Genomic DNA, 15,941 nt, shown 5'->3' with positions numbered 1-15,941 from the left:
TAGAACGGTTGTTTTTTTTTTAATGTTTTTTTGTTTATTTGATATAATATGATTTATTTATAAAAATATAGATAATATAACATACAATAATAGGGGCATATTTATCAAGGGTCGAATTTCTAATTGAAAAAACGTTGAAATTCGAATTAAAAAAAAAACAACGAAATTAAGTCGCAGCTCTTTTTTGGTCGAATCGGTCCGTTTTAGATTGAATAGGTACAAATTGGAACGAATCGAAGGAATAACGCATTCGATTGAATCCGATTTGAAGTTTTTACAAAAAAAACTTTGATTTTTCAAAGTCCACCAACTAACTCTAAATAGGTTCTAGGAGGTCCCCCATAGGCTAAAACAGCAATTCGGCGAATTCTTAAAGAGACAGTACATGATAAATTTCGAAATTCTAATTTTCTAAATTTTTTTTAAATTCGAATCGAATTTGGACTATTCCCTAGTCGAAGTACACAAAAAATTGTGCGAAATTAGAATTTTTCATTTGAAAATTGATAAATTTGCCCCTTAATGTCATCAATGAATACTACGAGAATGACACTCTGCATGCGCCTATTGCAAAACCAATGTTTTCTGTGCACTTGATGTAACTTTTAGGGATAGGCGAATCTGAGCCGTTTCGTTTCGCTAAAAATTAGTCGCCGGCATTAAAGTCTATGGGTGTCAAAAAATTTTTGCCGCGCAACAAAATTTTTTTGACACCCATAGACTTTAATGCCGCGCGTCTTTTTTTTTTTTGACGCACACCGCCATACAAGTCTATGGGCGTCATTTTCGCGGCAAAACAAGGCGAAAAAATTCACCCATCCCTAGTAACTTTGAATTTATCCTAAAAAAAAAAAAAAGCAAAATAACAAAAACATAAGTAATACAAAACTGAAACCTATCACTAGCAATCATATGTCAATAGTAGTGATGGGCGAATTTGTCTCGTTTCGCAAATTTCCAGCGAAAGGGGGAAAAATTCAAAAAACGCTGTCGTTTTTGACACCGTCGTCTGTTTTTGGACGCCAGTGAAAATGCACCGGAGGATATAAAAAAAACCCAGACCCCGGCGAATTTTTGCTGCGGTTTATCGAATCGCGGGAATTCGCCGAAAATTCACGCCTGCCGAATAAATTCGCCCATCGCTAATCAATAGCATTAATCACCCATTTAAAGGAGAAGCAAATTTTGTAAAAAGGAAGTGGTATCTAAGGGGTGTGGCCTTAAAATGGGCGCGGCGAAAAAAATCTCGCCCGTTTTGTGCCTCTTCCTATTTTCTATACGTTGGGAAGTAAGAATAAGCGTTACCCCTCCCCCCACCGGAAAACCTGGTTGATGTCCGTCCCCTGTCACATCTTTATAACGGAATTTAGTGCGTGATTTCTAAATCAATGGGGTTTGCTCAGTAAAATCCCCCTTTCCTTCACGATGACGATGCACATTTGGCCACTAGAGGTCAGCGGCGCGCTTGGTTACTAAGCGCCTGAAGCTGCCCGGTTGCCACGGTCACGCCCAAGCTACTGTGATGACATCATTCATTGGGAAGATTTGCTTCCACGCTGGTGGTTGGCTTATACGCAGTGGGCGTGGCTGTTATAGACCTCGGCAGACGTATCTCTATAGGAGTTGGGCGGGGTCTTCGAGCAGTGAGCGTACAAGGAAGTGGTAGCTTTCCAGCCCAGCTCTGGAGAGACCTCTGTGACAGGAGTGACTTCACTGAATGAATGGTGCAGCCAAGTGACTGGACTGCTAGAGATCACCCAGTGAGGGAGAGGGTTGTTAGTGAGCTGCTTTCATTTTCAGCAATTCCAGTAATGTCATTGAGTCTAATGACTGGGCTGCTGCGTTTATGTAAATTCTGTTAATTTCATTGGCCAGGGGATCATTTCTGTGCAAACACTTTCATCTGCTTGGTGACACTCAGTTGGCAGTTAGTGTTGGTCAGAGCTGTCAGTCAGTTTGTTGGCAGTTAGTGTTGGTCAGAGCTGTCAGTCAGTTTGTTGGCAGTTAGTGTTGGTCAGAGCTGTCAGTCAGTTTGTTGGCAGTTAGTGTTGGTCATTGCTGTCACTCAGTCAGTTGGCAGTTAGTGTTGGTCATTGCTGTCAGTCAGTTTGTTGGCAGTTAGTGTTGGTCAGAGCTGTCACTCAGTCAGTTGGCAGTTAGTGTTGGTCATTGCTGTCAGTCAGTTTGTTGGCAGTTAGTGTTGGTCAGAGCTGTCACTCAGTCAGTTGGCAGTTAGTGTTGGTCATTGCTGGCACTCAGTCAGTTGGCAGTTAGTGTTGGTCATTGCTGTCAGTCAGTTTGTTGGCAGTTAGTGTTGGTCATTGCTGGCACTCAGTCAGTTGGCAGTTAGTGTTGGTCAGAGCTGTCAGTCAGTTTGTTGGCAGTTAGTGTTGGTCATTGCTGGCACTCAGTCAGTTGGCAGTTAGTGTTGGTCAGAGCTGTCACTCAGTCAGTTGGCAGTTAGTGTTGGTCAGTGTCTCTGACTGTCAGTGAATTGAGGGAGGCCAGTAACCATGTTCAGCTGGATGGGGAAAGAGAATGCCCAGGGGCAGCACGACGTCCTACAGACAGTGACAGGGGGTCTGCAGTCTCTTTACACCAGGAAACTGCTGCCATTAGAGGAACATTACCGCTTCCATGAATTCCACTCGCCGGCCCTGGAGGAGGCTGACTTCAAGAACTTACCCATGGTGCTACTTGTGGGGCAGTACAGCACAGGAAAGACCACCTTCATCAGGTGAGACCACTGCATTTATCATTAGACATACAGATGACATAACAGCTACAAATGTCCTCACTCTGCTCATGGCCACAGTCTCATAGAACTAAATGGCCATGTGAGTCCTCCTCAGACTTGTGTAATGGGCCACTAAGTGCCAGGGGTCCTACATATTCTCTTGATTGCCCAGAATGGGAGGGTATAATATTGCTATTAAAAAAAGTATATCATTGTTGTCCAGGCTTTATTGGTACTAAAATTAGTCCCATGGTAAACCCATCTACTGGACCCCCACAGTAAATGATGTTACACTAAATCGAATTTTAGAAAAACTTTTTTTAAAAAACTCGAATTTTGAGCTAGTTTTTGTGTACTTCAACTAGGGAATTTGAAAATTTAGAATTTCGAAATTTATCATGTACTGTCTCTTTAAAAATTTGACTTCAACGATTCACCTTCTAAAACCTGCCGAATTGCTGTTTTAACCTATGGGGGGCCTCCTAGATCCTATTTGTAGGCAATTGGGGGACTCTGAAAAATCTTTTTTTTTTTTGGGGGGGGGGGAAACTTCGAATCGAATGCACTACTACTTCGATTCGTACGATTCGAATTTGATCGAAAACGGACCTATTCGGCCAAAAAAAACCAAAAAGCTTAGATTAACTTTCGGTTGGTCTTTTTTAATTTGAATTTCGAAGTTTTTCAGATTCGAAATTCGACCCTTGATAAATATCTAGACACATACAGTTTGACAACTTGGGACAGAAAAGCTGAAATATTCTTGCCATTCAGTACAATTTTAGAAATAATAAAAGGAATGAACCGAATAGATACATCTCTGGGAAAGGTTAGTAAGACCGTGGGCTGGGTGAATACCAGTAGAACCCCTATGTTACGTTTTTCAGGGGACCAGACAAAAATGGTGTAAAATCCAGGAACATATAAAATCAGGGAAATGTATTATGCAGAATATATAGGTGGGACCACAAAACAACAATGGAAAACTTGAAATCAGGGGATGTAGAATTGAGGTTTCACTTTACAGGTTTGGGACCTGTTATTCAGAATGTTCTGGGCTTTTCTGGATAATGGATATTTCTGTCATTTGGATCTTCATAACTATTAGGAAACCATGTAAACATTAAATAAACCCATCAGGCTGGTATTGATTGAAATAAAGATTAATTATATCTCAGTTTGGGTCAAGTACAAGCTACTGTTTTATTACTATAAAGAAAAAGGAAATCATTTTTACAAAATTTGGATTATTTGGGTAAAATGGATAGGAGATGTCCTTTCCATAATTGGATCTTTCTGGATCATGGCTTTCCGGATATCGGATCCCATACCTGTATAAACAACCTCATTTTCTGCTGACGACCCCTAAGCTTAGCTTCTCAACAGCCAATCAGAGCCCACTGAGCATGTGAGTGTCACAGACACTTTCCAAGATGGTGACCCCCTGTGACAAGTCTGAAGTCCTGGATCATTGCTGCTATTGACAAGCTCAAACTTTAGCCTCGTGCAATAAGTTCACTATATAAAATAGGACATTTTTATCCCTATTCATTTTTAGGGTTTAGTTCTCCTTTAAGTGTGCACTTACAGGTTGTAATCTGCCCCTTGTGAGCAATGACGGGTGGATCCAGTTGGAATGAATATAATATTTTTATAGAATAAGAGGAAGAGGCACTTTCCCACAAAAATGTATAGTTAAATACGATGTTTCACGCCAGTCAGTTCGAATTCTCTATCGACAATGTCCAAAAATTATTTTCACTGCTCCAGTACTTCAGTTAGATATCTCTAAATCCAGCCGTAGGTACAGTACATAGGTACTGGACCTCAGGTTCTGGAGTTTCGGAGAATTTTAGACGGCCAAGCATTGTCTCGAATCCATCGAAATCCCCTATAGCGAACAGATTACAGGATCACCTTTTATCCCGCAAACTCTAGATTTCCGGTTAAGAAATTAAATAAGCTTCATTTATTTACAAAAACAAACAAAAAAAAACAAGGCTTATGCTATAAACACATAGGGGCAGATTTACTAAGCTCGAGTGAATTGTTAGAATCCATGAATATTCGAATTTCAAAGTAATTTTTTGGGTACTTCGACCATCGAATTGGTCAAATTTGATCGGTCAAAGTAAAAATCGCTCAACCATTCGATAATCGAAGTACTATCTCTTTAAAAAATCTTTCGACTCAATACTTCGCCAAATAAAAGATACCGAATTGAATGTTAGCCTATGGGGACATTGTAGATAGATTTTGGGCACTTTTTATGATCGAATAAAAATCATTCGATCGGTCGCTTAAAATCGTTCATTTTTTAACCCTCGAAATTCGACCCTTTATAAATCTGCCCCCAATGGTTATGTTCCCCTTGCCTTTCTGAAGTATGTAAGGATGTCATTCCCCTTTCTCTATCATCAGGATCAACTACAGCCCAAATCAGAACTATTTGGAAAAAAAACTAGATAGACTTGAAAATTAAAGGGGAACTATCGCAAAAATTTCAATTTAATATAAGCTTCAGCATAAAGAAATAAACTTTCCATATACAATCAATGAAATATTCTGCATCGTTTCTGAAATAATCAATTTATCATCACTATTCCTCTCTCAGCATCTGTTTCTCTTCATTCTCTCTTCATGCAGCAGTTGGGTGTCAGATATTCATTGACTGTTAGATCCAATATATCTTATAGGAGCTCACTATTAAAATCACCAGACATCTAGGGGCACATTTATCAAGGGTCGAATTTCGAAGTAATGGGAATTTTTTTGAACTCCCATAACTTTGAAATTCAAATTAAAAAAGACCAATCGAAATTTATCAAAAAATTTAAGTCTTTTTTTGGGTGAATAGGTCTGTTTTCGATCGAATTCGAATCGTACAAAAATCGAAATAACAGTGCATTCGAACTAATTATATATGAAAAAAGTCCACCAATTGACTCCAAATCGGTTCTAGGAGGTCCCCCATAGGCCAAAATGGCAATTCGGCAGGTTTTAGATGGCGAATGGTCGAAGTCGAATTTTTAAAGAGACGGTACATGATAAATTTCGAATTTTATTTCAAATCGAATTTGGACTATTTCCTAGTCGAATGACACTAAAATAAATTCGAATTTAGAAATTTGAATTTCCAATTCGACCCTTGATAAATTGGCCCCCATGTCTCTCTATATGCAGAATTTGTGCAAAAGGCAGTTATTTTGTTTGTACAGGAATCTGTTATTTGAGTGAGCTCTAATTTATCTGCTAGGAAAGGAAGCCCCGTTATAAGATATATTGAATCTAAGGGGCAGATATACATAGGGTCGAATATCGAGGGTTAGTTAACCCTCGATATCCGACTGCCGAATGTAAATCCTTCGACTTCGAATATCGAAGTTGAAGGATTTACCGCAAATAGTTCGATCGAACGAAATTAAATCCTTCGAATTGTTCGATTCTAAGGATTTTAATCCATCGATCGAACGATTTTTCTTCCCCATAGGCTAACATTGCACCTCGGTAGGTTTTAGGTGGCGAAGTAGGGGGTCAAAGTTTTTTTTAAAGAGACAGTACTTCGATTATCGAATGGTCGACTATTCGAACGATTTTTAGTTCGAATCGTTCGAATCGTAGTCGAAGGTCGAAGTAGCCAATTCGATGGTTGAAGTAGCCAAAAAAAACATTCGTAATTCAACGTTATTTTAATTCTATTCCTTCACTCAAGCTAAGTAAATGGGCCCCTAACTGTCAGTGAATATCTGACACCCAACTGCTGCAAGAAGACAGAATGAAGCAGTGCCGGGCCAAGCCGACCGAGCGCCCTAGCCGACCCGGCCACCGCGCTCCCCCTGGGAGCGAAAATAGCATACATGGACTAGGGGTAGACAGAATACAGGTACCTGCCCAGCGCCCCCCTTTTGTTGCCTCTTCTGCCTACCCCTAGTTCCGACCCTTGAACGAAGAGAAGCAGAAGCCGAGAGAGGGATTGTGAAGATAAACTTGATTATTTCAGAAACAATGCAGAATATTTAATTGATTGAATTTAGAAAGTTTTTATTCCATTATGATGAAGCTTATATTAAATTTTCATTTTCGATGCGATAGTTCCCCTTTAAGATCGACTGTCAAAGGATTCAGACTAACTCTCATCACTATCATTTTGAAGGGTCTGGTAAAGCTGTAAGGGCAGGGGCTGTAAGGAAAGGACAATATTTTAAGAAGCGAGGAAAGGAGCAGAGAGGAGCAAGAACATGGGCACTGCCAAATATAAGTTTCTATTGGTTAACAATCTATTTTTGCTTGGCATTTATGATTTATTTGTAAAGTACTCTGAGAATGATAAGTAAATCTGACCATCTTTGACCCATCACATCTATTATTACTTTGCCTGTGGTTTTCTATTTCTGTTTGCTTTTCTTGAAGGTCCTTACTCATTCAAACAGGAATAAGCTTTGTTCCTGTTTGACACGAAATCAAGGGCTCTATAAATAATCTATATTTATGACTGAACAGAGGAAAAGTTATGTATTCAGGCTGGGGTTCACATAACGGACAATAAGCCTACCCAAGTACAATGATATATTTCTTTTCTGGCCGGGAAAAATAAATGATTGCTTACATAGGCGTTTTCACAACAGTAAACTTCCCACAGTGCTGTTGGCTTCGATTTTGTTAGGTTTAAATATCAGTGCAAATATTATTATCACTAAAAGGTCAAAGAGGGTATTTTTAGTTTGTACAGGATGTGCCTTTGTCAGGCTTGTCAAACGAGTGACTATAAATGATAAAATATGTCTATATAAACCTGTACTAGGCTTTGTCTAATGTGTGTAGCACATGATAACGCTCACTGCTTACACAGTTATATTTTTATACATGTGTGTATGTAAATGTGCTTATTTCCATATAACAGCTGAATGGGAATACGCCTGTTTTTCAGTTTGAAAATGTTACTTCCTGTTATGTTTTGGTAGCCGAGGATGAGTAGAGTATAACAGTGCTTTATTAGCAGGTTCATGAAGCCATTACGCTTCAACAGTAGCTTCAACTCTAACCTTTTAAGCAGTATAGAAAGTACTATGTACACAGTATAACTCTTGTGCACAGTGACACCTAGGGCCATTTGTATAAACACCACATATACCCCCTATAGTAGGAAAGCATTTGGGCAAATGTAATAAACAACAACAATTAAACAGTATGCATCTTAAAGCAATATTATGCATTATTCACATCACATAGTCCTTGGTCCATGCAGGTAGTTTTCTGATTCTCTCAGTACGCCTTATAGGTTCACTTTCTTCAGGTCTATTGCAGTTGGCATCAGGAGTAAGAAAATTTTCTTCATCAAATAGAGCTTCTCCAAAGTCATATCTAACAGGAGCAAGACAACTTGCATTCCATATGCGTCCATCAAACAGTTCATATGTGTATGGTCCTCGCTGGGGTCTCACTTTAAGTGGTGTAGTAAATTTAGATTGTCCTTGTTTCAGTATTCCTGGTTTCTTAATTCAGACTAAAGATCCAGACTGAAAGTGCACTTCAGTTTTCTGTCAGTATAAGCCTTGCATTTGGCTTGGTGATGTTTGACGATATCAGCAGTAGATGATTTTGTAGGCACAGTATTTTGTGGAAGTTTGATATCTGCAACATGTAACTTAATGAGCATCTATCTGCCATGTAATAATTCAGCTAGAGATGATTGGGTTGTTGCATGGCACGTTGCTCTGTAGTTATGTAAGAACTCTGTTGTAAATACACCAAGATTTCCCAGTAAGATTTGCTGTCTGTAGTGCTTCTTTCAGACTTCTGTTGAATCGCTCGAATTCTCCATTTGCTTGTGGGTAATACACTGGAGATTTCCTATGCACAATATTCCTCTCTCTCAGAAAGGATTCAAACTCAGATGAGACAAACTGTCTGATATTAACTCCTTTGGATTACCTTCTCTGCTGAAGACTGTAGACAGAAGTATTATTACTGTAGCTGATGTTATATGAGAAACAAATGCAATTTCAGGCCATTTACTGTAATAGTCTATCAAGGTTATAGCAAATCTGCAGTCTATAGGAGCATCTGTAAAAGGACCCACAACATCAATAGCAAATTTTTCCCATGCTGAATCAGGGAATGGTTCTGGCTGAAGTGTGTGATAGCTGTTTTGTCATGATTCTGACAAGTAACACAAAAATGAATGGCAGTTACCACATCAGCATCCATTGCTGGCCACCAGTATATTTCTTTCAACTCCTTGGAGGGAGCTGAAGAAGAGACAAGCTTTGGTTTTATTATTCACTTATGTATGACTCCAAATATCTTTATCATCTGTTTATTAGGTACTTGTTGGAGCAGGATTTCCCAGGAATGCGTATTGGACCGGAACCCACAACGGATTCATTTATTGCTGTAATGTATGGTGAACAAGAAGGCAGCATCCCAGGAAATGCACTTGTTGTGGACCCCAAGAAGCCATTCCGTAAACTGAATAGCTTCGGAAATGCCTTTCTGAACAGGTATGTTCTCACTGACAGATACAGGTATGGGACCTGTTATCCAGAATGCTCCAGACCTGGGGTTTTCTGGATAATGGATCTTTCTGTAATTCGGATCTTCATACCTTAAGTCTACTAAAAAATCATGTAAATATTAAATGAACCTGATAGGTGGGTTTTGCCTCCAATGAGGATTAATTATATTAATTAATTAATTAATTAATTAAACCCAATAGGCTGGTTTTCCTTCTAATAAGGATTAATTATATCTTAGTTGAGATCAAGGACAAGGTACTGTTCTATTATTACAGAGAAAAAGGAAATCATTTTTTAAAATTTAGATTATTTGGATAAAAGGGAGTCTATGGGAGATGGGCATTCTGTAATTGGAAGCTTTCTGGATAAGGAATCCCATACTTGCACCTGAAACAGGCAAGAGGACCACTTAGCTCAGTTGGTTGTGCCATGTTTAAGTACCTTACGGGGAAGAAACACTTAGGGCTTAGGAGATGTATGTACATTTTTAACTTTGATTAATAAAAACTAATTTTTTAACAGATTTTTTGGCCCTGTGGATTCGGTGTGCAAGTTAAGTCATTGTTTGTGCAACAGTTTTATTCTCTAGCAGATTGGAATTTTGCAGCTTCTTGACCCATTTACCTAAATGATAGCACTTTCATGAAGTATGTTAATGGTTTATAAAAAACAAAAAAAGGATTAAAATTAGAGATGCACCGAATCCACTATTTGGGATTCGGCCGAATCCTTAGTGAAAGAATCTGCCAAACACTGAATCAAATCAGAATTCTAATTTGCATATGCAAATTAGTGGCAGGAAAGGAAAAAGTGACAAGAAATCATGTGAGTTCCCTTCCTGCCCCTAATTTACATATTCAAATTAGGATTCGGATTTGGTTTGGCCTGGCACAAGGATTCGGTCAAATCCTGCTGTAAGGGTAAGGTCACACTGGGAGATTGGGGGAGATTTAGTCACCTGGCGACTAATCGCCTCTTCTTCTGGGCGACAGAATTGCTTTCCCCAGTCTTCCCGCCGGCTATAATGAGATATCACCAGCGGGATGATTCCTCGTGAGGCAACTTTAGTGGGTGCTGGCGATTTTTTATTATAGCCGGCGGCAACGCTGGGGAAAGCAATTCGGGAGATTGTCACCCAGAAGAAGAGGCGATTAGTCGCCAGGCGACTAAATCTCCCCGAATCTCCCAGTGTGACCTTACCCTAAAAGGCTGAATCCTGGTCAAATACTGAACCGAATCCTGGATTCGGTGCATCCCCGATTAAAATAAATTTGGAATATAAGACAAGAGTGTGGAGAGCTGATTTATCCAACAGAAAAACCCCGAATGCGTAGAAACAGCAAAGCGTGACATTAGCCTAAGGCATATTCACAGACCAAGAAATGATTAAGTGCTGCATTCCTATGATATCAGCAGTTGAAAGATAACAAGTATTTACACATTCCAAAAAAACACACTCTGCAAACTATTTCAGATTCTCTAAAGCCCTTGGGGAAAAGCACACACACAGGAGACCCTCAGATTTATTTATTTTTTGCAGATCAGCTTTAACGTAACTTGTTTTTCTTGTCTAACACTGCATTGATTGCTCTTTCAGATCAGCAAAGCTTCCGTTTGTTTTGCCTGCCACGGATTTGATCCTAAAGAGCGAGTTCTAGTTATGGCACAGAGCGTATTTCATCTACTGCCTTTTGATTACGGCAAAGTGCCTTGCAATTCCATGCATGGGAGATGGGAAGGAACGCTGGCATGTTGTCTGTCAATAATCTCAAATTAGGGGCAACACAGAATACATTCTCGTGATGTTAGTGGGAAGTAATCAGTGGCATTTAACACCCTGAAAATTAACCCTTGGTTGCATTAGGTTTGCATGAGCTGCCTGTGGCAGATGCTGTTGCATTCAATAAAGTAGAGTCCGGCAGTGGGTCGGGTACCCGCGGGTTACTCTGGAAAAAAAAGCGGGTACCCTGCAGAACGAGGGTAGGCTTTTCAAGTGCGAGTATAGATGCGGGGTTCGCGGGTCTCTTCTTGCTGCAGCTTTCGCCCAGCAGTGCACTTCTGTCCCTCTCCCTCTTGGCTATCGGGCACTTTTGATGATGCCACTTCTGGTTGGCTGCAACATCACTTCCGGTTTCCAGCAACATCACTTCCGGGTTGATGGTAGTCGACGGGTTGCAGGTCGGGTTGCGGATAAGGCAGTTGCGGGTCCGGGTAGTGGATCAAAGTGGGTGAATATGCGGGTTGTGGTTCGGGTTGCAGGTCCGGGTCTTAGAAATTGGTTCCACGCAGTGACGCAGGACTCTAAAATAAAGCTAGTTTTGGTGATTATGAACGGTCCCTGCCTGACAGTGCTAGCACTTTCATAGGCAGCTCATAACCACTTTAAAACCATTAGTCCTGGCTGCAGGCTGTTCCTAAGAAAATTGCAGTGGTAATAAAGCACCATAATGCGCCTAAGAACCCCCCAGGCGGCAGTGTAATTAATAAATCCAATTCTGTTTTAGGAGACTATTACAGGTCTGTATATTGTAGTAGTGCCTGTTCTATCATCACAGAGCAAGTACACAGTATAAACTAATTTAAATAATGTTGCTTAGGGGCAGATTTACTAAGCTCGAGTGAATAGTTCGAATCCAAAAATATTCGAATTTCAAAGTAATTTTTTGGGTACTTCAACCATCGAATTGGTCAAATTTGATCGAATTCTATTCTATTCGAAGTAAAAATCGTTCGACCATTCGATAATCGAAGTACTGTCTCTTTAAAAAATCCTTCGACTCAATACGTCGCTAAATAAAAGCTACCAAATTGAATGTTAGCCTATAGGGACATTGTAGATAGGTTTTGGGCACTTTTTATGATCGAATAAAAATCATTTGATTGATTGCTTAAAATCGTTCAAAACCTTTTGCGGTAAAATCCTTCGAATTCAAAGGATTTTACTTCGAGGGTCGAATTGGAGGGTTTTTTAACCCTCGAAATTCGACCCTTGATAAATCTGCCCCTTAGTGTTTCCAGATATAAGGAAATTCTTTTCTGATGACAACATGCAGTTTGGAGATATTGTACCTTAAAAACCATCAACACTTTATTGGGTTAAATATTTGGATGCTGCAACAAAAGGGCCACAAGTCTTACCTAAATCCTATCTTCCTATTCTCCCAGCACCCAAGTGATAAAATCAGTTTACATAGAAAACAATCCCCCACATGTAATAAAATGCACCAAGTTTGCCCATAAACAGTAATCTATAACGAACAATAAGATGTTTGCTTTTAAACAGATGCGGCCTGCTGATTGGTTGTTCTAGGTTACTGCTCCTGGGCAAACTTAAGGATGTATTTATTAACTAGGGATGTTGCCCATAGCAACTGGTTTCTATGTGCAACATCACTGGTGATGTATGTCTTCAGTGTTCGTAAATATGCCCCTTAATATCTTTAATTATATAACCCATCCTTTAGACAAGTTACTTATTCCTGCACTGGTTATTTCACCTAACTCCTTTTCCATATAGGGTTACAAACAACTGTGCACTAACAGAAAATCATTATTGTTTAACATAATCTCTAACTTCAGTAGGATCATTTTATTGAGTTAAAGGAGAAGGAAAGGCTAAAATTAAGTAAGCTTTATCAGAAAGGTCTATATAAATACACGAGTAAACCCTCAAAGTAGTGCTGATCTGAGTCCTCTGTCAAAAGAAACACCACATTTCTTTCCTTCTATTGTGTACTCATGGGCTTCTGTATCAGACTTCCTGTTTTCAGCATAAACCTTTAGGGCAGGGCTTGAGCATGCTCAGTTTGCTCCTCTTCCCCTCCCTCCTCCCATCCCTGCTGTAATCTAAGCCCAGAGCTGTAAGTGAGCAGGGAGAGACTCAGGCAGGAAGTGATGTCACACCAAGCTTATATGGCAGCTGCTATCCTAAACAAACAGAGTTTCTAGAGCTTTTTACTCAGGTATGGTAAAGCATTCTGCAGAATAAATATAGCGTTCTAGCTTGCACTATTGTGGCTAATCTATTGGCAATAAACTGTCTTGGAGCTTTCTTTCTCCTTTAAAAGAGAAGAAAAGTATTTTCCTTGGGGGTGCCAGAAGTTAGGCACCCCCAAGTGATTGTATTTACTTACCTGTTAGTGATGTGCGGTGCGGCCCGATACCCGTGGTTTACCCGCAGGTCGGGCAGGTTCGGGCTGACCTCGGTCCCCCATTTGTGGGTTTGGGTTGAACTCTTCTGCCTGCTTTCCCTATTTGCAACCTTACACTGCTGGTTTACGACTTCCGGTTTATAGGTGCCCCTTTTATGACATCAGAGGTGCAGGTCAATGTGGGTCTATAAAAGGAATTCGGGTGCGTGTGGATCGTGGGCGCACGGATTAGGGTCGGGTGCAGGTCGAGTTTTTCTCCACACACACATTACCTGCTACCCTGGGCCGGTGCTCCTATCAGCAGAAAACTGCAGCCGCCCTGGTTATTCCAGTGAGCACCACGGAGCAATCGTCTTTCTGCCTCCTGCTCCCGAACGTTAATATAAAAGCCAGATATTTCATTCTACTGTGCATGCGTCTGCCCTCGGAAATTTTAAAGAATGAAGAAGACAATCGCTTGGTGGTGCTCACTGGCAGAACCCCGGTTCGGTGCAGTTTTCTGCTGATAGGAGCACCGGCCTGGGGTGTCAGGTAAGTAAATATTTCCAATCGGGGGTGACTAACTTTTGGTACCCCTAAGTTTAATAGACTTTCCTTTTCCTTTAAGAATAAGCTAACATATGATTCCAGACCTGCTCCATTAAATGTGTGCCAAAGCACTGTGCGTCACTGATATGATTAGTATGTTGCCATCTCCTGTCGGATAAATAACATCTGCGTGCATCAAGACCTTGTGTAGATAGTTACTGTAAAGATCCTGTTAAACTGCCAGCTTCTTAGAAACCATGTACATTCAATAAACACTGCAGCTGCCCCATGTCTTGTGAACACCTAATTGTAGACACAATAAAAGTATAGAAGAGTATGATTTTGTGCTGCCCAAGACACCAACCGCAACTTGGCAACAGGTGGCAAACTAGATTGTGTTTACTTCTATAAAGAACCTCTTAGTAAATAGCTATAATGAATATTTTAATGTTTGGCATTAACTAAACCTTGTTTATAAGCAGTGGTTATATTTTTACATTTGTGAAGTGAATAAAGGAACCCCTAATTGAATTTATATATGAGAGGGATCTGCTGTAGTGCGGGTAACAACGAAGTGGTTCTCATTTAGCAAAAGCTTGTTTCTTTATGACTGCTCAAGCTTCTGATTCTCCTGTCCTTAGAGAGATAATTCCACTGTACTGTGGATAAAGTCAACTATGTACAGGTATGGGACTTGTTATCCAGTATGCTCGAGATCTTTCTTTAATTTAGATCTTAAAGGGAAAAAAAAATTTTTCAATATGAATCCGTTAATAGTGCTGCTCCAGCAGAATTCTGCACTGAAATCCATTTCTCAAAAGAGCAAACAGACTTTTTTATATTCAATTTTGAAATCTGACATGGGGCTAGACATTTTGTCAATTTCCCAGCTGCCCCAAGTCATGTGACTTGTGCTCTGATAAACTTTAATCACTCTTTACTGCTGTACTGCAAGTTGGAGTGATATCACCCCCCTCCCTTTCCCCCCCAGCAGCCTAACAACAGAACAATGGGAAGGTAACCAGATAGCAGCTCCCTAACACAAGATAACAGCTGCCTGGTAGATCTAAGAACAACACTCAATAGAAAAAACCCATGTCCCACTGAGACACATTCAGTTACATTGAGAAGGAAAAACAGCAGCATGCCAGAAAGCATTTCTCTCCTAAAGTGCAGGCACAATCACATGACAGGGGCAGATGGGAAATTGACAAAATGTCTAGCCCCATGTCAGATTTCAAAATTGAATATAAAAAAAATCTGTTTGCTCTTTTGAGAAATGGATTTCAGTGCAGAAGTCTGCTGGAGTAGCACTATTAACTGATTCATTTAAAAAAAAAAAACATGTTTTCTGATGACAGGATCCCTTAAGTCTACTAGAAGATCATGTAAACATTACTAAAACCAAATAGGTTGGTTTAAATATATCTAAGTTTGGATCAAGTACAAGCTACTGTTTTATTATTACAGAGAAAAGGAAATCACTTTTAAAAAAATAGTTTATTTTATTATAATGGAGTCTACGGGAGACGGCCATTCCGTAATTCTGAGCTTTCTGGATAATGGGTTTCCAGATAACGGATCCCACACCATGTTCTATTCGTAAGGTGCCTATAGATGCCTGTGTATAATATCGATTACATATGTATTTTCACCAATTCAAAGTGAACATTTCTATTTGGTGTTGCATGATTGTAATGACTTTTATATTGCAGATTTATTTGTTCACAACTCCCTAATGAAGTTCTGAGAAGCATCAGTATAATTGATTCCCCTGGAATCCTTTCTGGAGAAAAGCAACGCATTAGCAGGGGTATGTAAATTCAATAAAAGGCTGTACGTTTCTTAGGATTGGTTGGTTTGGGGGCACAACTTGGCACAGAAAAGCTTGCAACAATCGCAGCACCTTTATTAAATCTGTGTTTTAGACACCACATTGTTTCATAGTGCTGCAAAGACTTTATAGGGAATTTTACCAGGAAGCAAAACTGTGGTTGACACTTTTGTGTA

At 39.9% G+C, this 15,941-nt stretch overlaps 1 protein-coding gene across 1 annotated transcript in view; it reads left to right on the top strand.

The window, feature by feature from the left end:
• Window positions 1-1,548: 1,548 nt before the first annotated feature.
• Window positions 1,549-15,941, top strand: part of LOC108699742 (EH domain-containing protein 4) — a 37,150-nt gene continuing 22,757 nt past the window's right edge. The window contains exons 1-3 of the mRNA XM_018232264.2: window positions 1,549-2,737; window positions 9,061-9,237; window positions 15,647-15,744. Of these exons, the coding sequence (XP_018087753.1) occupies window positions 2,514-2,737; window positions 9,061-9,237; window positions 15,647-15,744 (499 nt within the window). The 5' untranslated portion in view covers window positions 1,549-2,513. The remainder of the gene's footprint in view (window positions 2,738-9,060; window positions 9,238-15,646; window positions 15,745-15,941) is intronic.

This window comes from Xenopus laevis, chromosome 8S (assembly GCF_017654675.1).
Source record: "Xenopus laevis strain J_2021 chromosome 8S, Xenopus_laevis_v10.1, whole genome shotgun sequence".
In the NCBI taxonomy this organism is placed as follows: Eukaryota; Metazoa; Chordata; class Amphibia; order Anura; family Pipidae; genus Xenopus; species Xenopus laevis.
This window is presented reverse-complemented; position numbering and strand designations above follow the sequence as displayed.